Below are 7500 nucleotides of genomic sequence, written 5' to 3' on the forward strand. Positions count from 1 at the left end.
ATGTTTACTTTCCACAAAGGGTGTTAATGTTTACTTTCCATAAAACGTGTCATTGCCATAGCAAGTAATGCTATTAATGTCCATTTCACATGGAGGTGTGTGGCTAGTAACACTGTTAATGTTAACTTACCACGAAAGGTGTTATGAATGTAAGTAATAACACTGTTAATGTTAACTTTCCACAAAAGGTGTTATGAATGTAAGTAATAACACTGTTAATCTTAACTTTCTACAAAATGTGTTATGACTGTAAGTTATAACACTGTTAATGTTAACTTACTACAAAAGGTGTTATGAATGAAAGTAATAACACTGTTAATGTTAACTTTCTACAAAAAGTGTTATGAATGGAAGTAATAACACTGTTAATGTTAACTTACTATAAAAGGTGTTATGAATGTAAGTTATAACACTGTTAATGTTAACTTACTATAAAAGGTGTTATGAATGTAAGTTATAACACTGTTAATGTTAACGTGCCACAAAAAGTGTTATGAATGTAAGAAATAACACTGTTAATGTTAACTTTCTACAAAAAGATGTTATGAATGTAAGTAATAACACTGTTAATGTTAACTTTCTACAAAAAGTGTTATGAATGTAAGAAATAACACTGTTAATGTTAACTTACCACAAAAGGTGTTATGAATGTAAGTAATAACACTGTTAATGTTAACTTTCTACAAAAAGTGTTATGAATGTAAGAAATAACACTGTTAATGTTAACTTACCACAAAAGATGTTATGACTGTAAGTAATAACACTGTTAATGTTAACTTACTACAAAAGGTGTTATGACTGTAAGTAATAACACTGTTAATATTAACTTACTACAAAAGGTGTTATGAATGTAAGTTAATAACACTGTTAATGTTAACTTACTACAAAAGGTGTTATGAATGTAAGTAATAACACTGTTAATGTTAACGTGCTACAAAAGGTGTTATGAATGTAAGTAATAACACTGTTAATGTTAACTTACCACGAAAGGTGCTACTGCTATGGGCCGGGCGGCTCTGCGCAAGCAGCGAGTCTGTGGTCGTGTCTGGTGAAATGTATGCGTTTTCTTACTGTTTTATGCCGTGTTTGTGTTACCGACTATTTACAGGCATTTATTATCTGTTCAGTACAGAAAATGCGAACCATGCAAGTCTGTGTGTACCAATGACGGTGTCGGTTTCTATTTTTCATCTGCGACAATATTCAGCTTCGCCATGCCTGTTCTCGTCTTGTAAAGCCCTCCTATTTTTATACACATTGTTTTCGTTGATTTTTCGTCAGCCTTCAATACAATATAACTGCATCTGATGAGGGGGAAAAAAAAGCTCAACCGCACTCTCCAGATAGTTGCTTTTTTTTTAATCAGCGGATCCATTACGTCTAATTTCAGTCAGCTGTTTCTGCTTCCAGAACTATTTCAACTAGCGCTCCCCAAGGCACTCTTCTATCTCCAGTTTTATTCATGCTGTACACAAATGACTGTAAAAGATGTAACTCTAAACTTTTAATCAAATATTTTGATGACTCGATCAGCACTTGAAAACTCCAATTCAGCATACCTTCAAGAAGTCAAAAGATTAATAGACTGGTGTGATCATAATTACCTGGCCTGGACCTGAATGTTCCACACACGGAAGAAATATTAAATGATTTAGAAGAAGAAAAAAAAGCTGTTGTTGTTCCTTCTCTTTTCATTAAAGACATTGAAGTTGAGCGAATGAACACATGAAAATATCTAGGAACATTTTTAGACAGTGAGTTGAATTCTAAGCTTCACATCGATCATATCAACAGGAAATATCAGACCAGGCCCTACTGTCTACGTAAACTATTATCCTTTCACGTAAAGACAGACACACCCCGTTTGTTTCATTCGTGCTTCCTAGAATCTTTTCTAATTCTTCTTTTTTTTCTTTTCTTTCTTTTTTTTTTCTTTTTTTTTTTTTTTTTTTTGAGAAATCAGTGGATGCGTAAAATTTCTGCAAATGAGCAGGATAGTCTCAGCATCCTTGGAAGGTTCTTTCCCACTTTTTTTTTTTTTCTCTCTCTCTCTCTCTCTTTTTTCTTTTTTTTTTTTTTTCTTTTTTATTCTTTCTTCTTGTTCCTTCCATCATCATTTTTCTCCTTTCTGTTGTCTTTTCTTTCTCTTTCTTTTTTTTTTTTTTTCTCTTCTCTCATCTCTTTATTCTGCCTTTCTCTCTCTCTCTCTCTCTCTCTCTCTCTCTCTCTCTTTCTTCCCCCTGTAATCTGTCTTCTTACCATTGTCATGCTCAAACATTGTCAAGGTCATGCAACATATAAAATCACATACAGGGTAGTTTCGTGCACAATGTCTAAAAGAGGCGAGGTAGACACGATCTCATTCTCTCTCTCTCTCTCTCTCTCTCTCTCTCTCTCTCTCTCTCTCTCTGGAGGCATTAGCTTTACGGAACGTCTTTAAATGTACACATTTAAATTGACCACTTGAGTTTTTTTTATGGATCCGTATAAGTGCTCGGGTATCTTGGTAGACATAGATCACATTTTACGTAATTTGAGCTCGGTTTCAAAGATAAGATGCAGATTCTTACACTTACCATATTTGAATTTAGAAATAGACAGTTTTGCTATCAACAGAGTCGTGTTGATTTTTTTCTCTTTTCATGATCTGGGATATCCATTTTCGTTGTACCAAACAACGCTACTTTTTCATTCACAGGGATCAGTGTATTGTAACGGGAGAGAATGAACTGTTTCACATGTTTCCAAAAGTCAGATAGTTTGGGGCAAGAGTAAAAGGCGTGTTAATGTAATCAGTTTCTTGACACCAGTTGCAGGTGTTTGTGTTTGACACCCCAATTTTTGCAAGCAGAATATTCGTTGGGTAAATGTTATGGATAAATTTGAAGTGGAGTATTCTCAGACGGGATTCATTTGTGCATTCATAAGCTAGGTTGAAATAGTCTTTGATATCGATGTCTAGTTTGCGCTTCCAAAATTGTGTTGCACATATTTCATGGTTTTGTTTGAGGGCAAAGTGTTTTCGGATTTGTTTGTTAGATAACGTAGTGAGGTATCCCTCTGTTGTTGCAATGTCTTTGGGGGTATCCTCTTTGTGGGTATCGTTGGATAGATGCTGTTTCCATTGTTCTGGTATTGCGTTTATGATGGCATTGTATTCGAAAAGAAGGCCCGGGTCAGTGCCCAGTTTGCGTTCTACTTCTTCGTATGTCATTACATTTCCATGCTGCCAAAGATCCTGCACGATAAGAATGCCTTTTTTTTAGCTCCATTTGGGAAAGTGTAACACATTACCTTTGTATTTTACATTTTTGTTGTTCCATAGCGGTTCCGTTTTTATATTTTCTATCGGTCTGTCTTTGTTAAGAACGGCTACTGCTTTTATTACCTCTCTCCAGAAGAATGACTCAACATTTTCCAGCTTTTTGATGTCTTTAGGTAAGATATTACAGCTAAAACTGCAATAACTGTCCTTGGAAGGTGACATATTTTGTTTTGCAAGAATGCTCCAATGCGCTTTTGTCTCTCTGAGGAGTCTAGCTGCCCATTTGACCAGGAACATTTGCTGTTGGTGTTCGATGTTGATCATATTCAAGCCACCATCTTCTTTGTCAAGGTTGAGGACGCCTCTTTTTATTTTTTCAAAAGCTTTTTTATTATTAAACTTTTTTCCCCACAAAAACCTGTACCTAAGTGTGTTAATGGTGCTGAGGACTTTGACTGGTAAAGCCGATACTTGCAGGACGTGTGAGAACTGTGACAACAAAAACGTCTTTGCCAAGATAACCTTGCCGTATAGTGATGGGTTTCTTCGTTCCCATCGTTTAATCACCATAGTTATTTTTGTCGATTTTAGATTTCCAGTTTTCTTCCAGTTCCGAAATTTCTTTGTCTGCTGAGAAATATATCCCCAGAATTTTCAGCCTGTCAGGTCTTATGGGAATGTTATTTATGTCGCCTGTTTCATGCTTTCTTGACCCCAGCCACATTCCCTCTGATTTACTTTTATTTAATTTCAGACCTGAGTATTCTTCAAACTGAGATACAATGTCTGTAGCTATCCGAATGTCCTGTTCATTTTTTAGAGTTAATGTTGTATCATCTGCAAACTGTTTTATTTTAGAGGTGTTACTTTCGTTGCACATACCTCCTAATGGCGTCAGTTCAGTTCCTCGAATCTCTTTATTGTTTCTAATTCTAATCGCCAGTATTTCTACTGCTAGTACGAAAAGAAGGGGACTTAGTGGGCATCCCTGTCTGATTCCTCGTTCTGTTGGAAACCAATCAGATAGCCATCCACCATTGTGAACACAACTTTGTGTGTTTTTCATTACAGTAGAAACAACATTCTTAAATACTGGGCCAAAGTTGAAAATATCTCTAATTCTTCTTTGTGCAGGTACTGTGGACTTACCGGAAAAAGTGTTGGGACTGTCGCTAGATCGCTTCTTGGGTCTTCGCAGGACCTCAGCTGCCAAGGCTTTCTCTCGCTGTTTGGCCATCAACAACATGACTCCGATCGTCACTGTGACACCCATAGCACTGACATTGTCACACCACTGACACCAGACCCTTCGTCACATCACTGACAATGTCACTGTCACATCCATGAGAATGACACTGTCACACTACTGGCACTGCCGATGTCATACCGCCGACACTGTCAGTGTCACATTCACACACACACACACACACACACACACACACACACACACGCTCTCTCTCTCTCTCTCTCTCTCTCTCTCTCTCTTCTTCTTCTTCTTCTTCTTCTTCTTCTTCTTCTTCTTTTTAATTTTCCAATTAGCTTGATGTAAAAGAACAGTAGCTGTATATTCTCTTCAACATCTTGAAATTCAGGAAAATGACTTGACTTGAAACAGACACACAGACACAGATACAGAGACACACAGACACAGACACAGACACGGACAGTCACACACACACACACACACACACCTTCCTCCTGCCCCTTACACACACACACACACACACACACACACACACACACACACACACACACACACACAAACACACATATACCCCAACCCCCTACACACACACATACAAACATACGCATACCTCCTACCCCCCCCCCCACCCCCCCCCACCTTCTCAACACTCATACCCCTCCCCCCTACGCCCCACGCTCTCCTTCCCCCCCCCCCCCCCCACACACACACACCCACACAATGGAAAAGACAGAGATACTGACCAGGCACACAGAGGGCGAGGATGAGGAAAGAGACGGCGAAGGACACCTCGCTGCCGCTGAAGTAATCGTAGTGCTGCAGTCTGGTGCAGTTCTCAAATTTCTGCGCGTCTTTCTTCACGTTGAACGGGTCCATACAGGCGCAGTTCCCCTTAGTCTCGCCTGCAGTGCAATGCATTACAATACAATGCATCACGATACATTACGAAGCAATGCATCGCAATGCACTAATTTTACGACGCATCACGGTGCAATCCATTACGATACGTTACAATGCAACGCAGTGCGTTACGATACATTACGATGCAATGCAGTGCGTTACGATACATTATAATGCAATGCAGTGTATTACGATACATTACGATGTAATGCAATGCATTACGATACATTACGATACAATGCAGAGTAGTGCATTACGATACATTGCATTACAATGCAATGCAGCAACGCAATGCATTACAATACAATAGAATGTAACGTAATGCGATGCAAGGCAATGCGACGCGACGCGATACAATACAATACAATACAACGCATTACAATACAATGCAATGCAAAATAATACAATGCAATGTAATGCGATACGATACGATGCGATGCTATATCATACGACACGACACAGCACAACGCGACACGACACAAAACAGTACAGTACAACACAGTACAACATGACACAATGCAATACAGTATGATACATCACGGTACAGTACAGCACAGTACAACATGATACAATGCAATACAGCATGGTACAGTACAGTACAGTACAGTACAGTAGAGTACAGTACAGTACAACACAGTACAACATAATACATTGCACGACACAGCACAACGCGACACGACACAAAACAGTACAGTACAGCACAGTACAACATAATACAATGCGATACAGCATGGTACAGTACAGTACAGTACAGCACAGTACAACATAATACAATGAAATGCAATACAGCATAGTACAGTACAGTACAGTACAGTACAGTACAGCACAGTACAACATAATACAATCACATAATACAATAATACGACGTACAGTACAGTACAACACATTCAGTACATACATCAACCAACCACATCCAAAAATGCAATACAGAATGCAGCGCATATACATTACAGTACGTACATAGAGTACAGTTCAATACACAATACACATTACATTACAGAACAGCGGGGAATGTCAGCCAATACAATGCGAGATACTATCCGTCTATGCAGTTCCCTCCAAGTGAGCACGTACACTTGAAGGCATTGGGCGGGAGACGGGAGAGGGGGATGTGGGTGACCGCAGCCAGGATGTCGTTGATGGTGGTGGACTCGATCTCCTCCAAATCCTCAGGCGTGAAAAGACTGCAACACAGAGAACCACGGTTACCTCCACTTCCACGATAATGGTGGTGATGGTGGTGGTAATGGTGGTGGTAATGGTGGTTGTGGTGATGATGTGGTGGTGGTGGTAGTGATGGTAATGGTGGTGATGGTGGTGAAGGTGGTGATGATGGTGAAGGTGGTGATGGTGGTGGTTGTGGTGATGATGTGGTGGTGGTGGTAGTGATGGTAATGGTGGTGATGGTGGTGAAGGTGGTGATGGTGGTGAAGGTGGTGATGATGGTGGTTGTGGTGATGATGTGGTGGTGGTGGTAGTGATGGTAGTGGTGGTGGTGATGGTGGTGGAGGTGGTGGTGGTGGTGATGGTGGTGATTGTGGTGGTGGTGATTGTGGTGGTGATGGTGGTGGTGGTGGTTGTGGTGATGTTAATGGTGTTGGTGATGGTGATGGTGGTGGAGGTAATGATGGTGGTGGTGGTGGTGATGGTGGTGGAGGTAATGCTGGTGGTGGTGGTGATGGTAATGGTGGTGGTGGTGGTGGTGATGGTGGTGGTAGTAGTAGTGGTGGTGGTGGTAATGATGGTGATGGTGATGGTGATGGTGGTGGTGGTGGTAATGATGATGGTGGTGATGATGGAGGTGGTGATGGTGCTGGTGGTTGGTAATGGTGGTGGTAATGGTGGTGGTAATGGTGGTTGTGGTGATGATGTGGTGGTGGTGGTGGTGGTGGTGGTTGTGGTGATGGTAATGGTGTTGGTGATGGTGATGGTGGTGGAGGTAATGATGGTGGTGGTGGTGATGGTAATGATGGTGGTAGTGGTGGTGGTGGTGGTAATGATGGTGAAGGTGATGGTGGTGGTGGTGGTGATGGTAATGATGGTGGTAGTGGTGGTGGTTGTAGTAATGATGATGGTGGTGATGATGGTGATGGTGGTGGTAATGGTGGTTGTGGTGATGATGTGGTGGTGG

At 40.6% G+C, this 7500-nt stretch overlaps 1 protein-coding gene across 1 annotated transcript in view; it reads right to left on the bottom strand.

Moving 5' to 3' along the window:
• LOC143282570 (dual oxidase 2-like) overlaps positions 1 to 7500 on the bottom strand; it is an 89902-nt gene that overhangs the window by 35341 nt on the left and 47061 nt on the right. The window contains exons 16-18 of the mRNA XM_076588259.1: positions 6444 to 6553; positions 5213 to 5371; positions 4415 to 4525 (exon numbers count right to left, since the gene is read on the bottom strand). Coding sequence (XP_076444374.1) covers positions 4415 to 4525; positions 5213 to 5371; positions 6444 to 6553 — 380 coding nt within the window. The remainder of the gene's footprint in view (positions 1 to 4414; positions 4526 to 5212; positions 5372 to 6443; positions 6554 to 7500) is intronic.

This window comes from Babylonia areolata, chromosome 5, assembly GCF_041734735.1.
Source record: "Babylonia areolata isolate BAREFJ2019XMU chromosome 5, ASM4173473v1, whole genome shotgun sequence".
Lineage (NCBI taxonomy): Eukaryota > Metazoa > Mollusca > Gastropoda > Neogastropoda > Buccinidae > Babylonia > Babylonia areolata.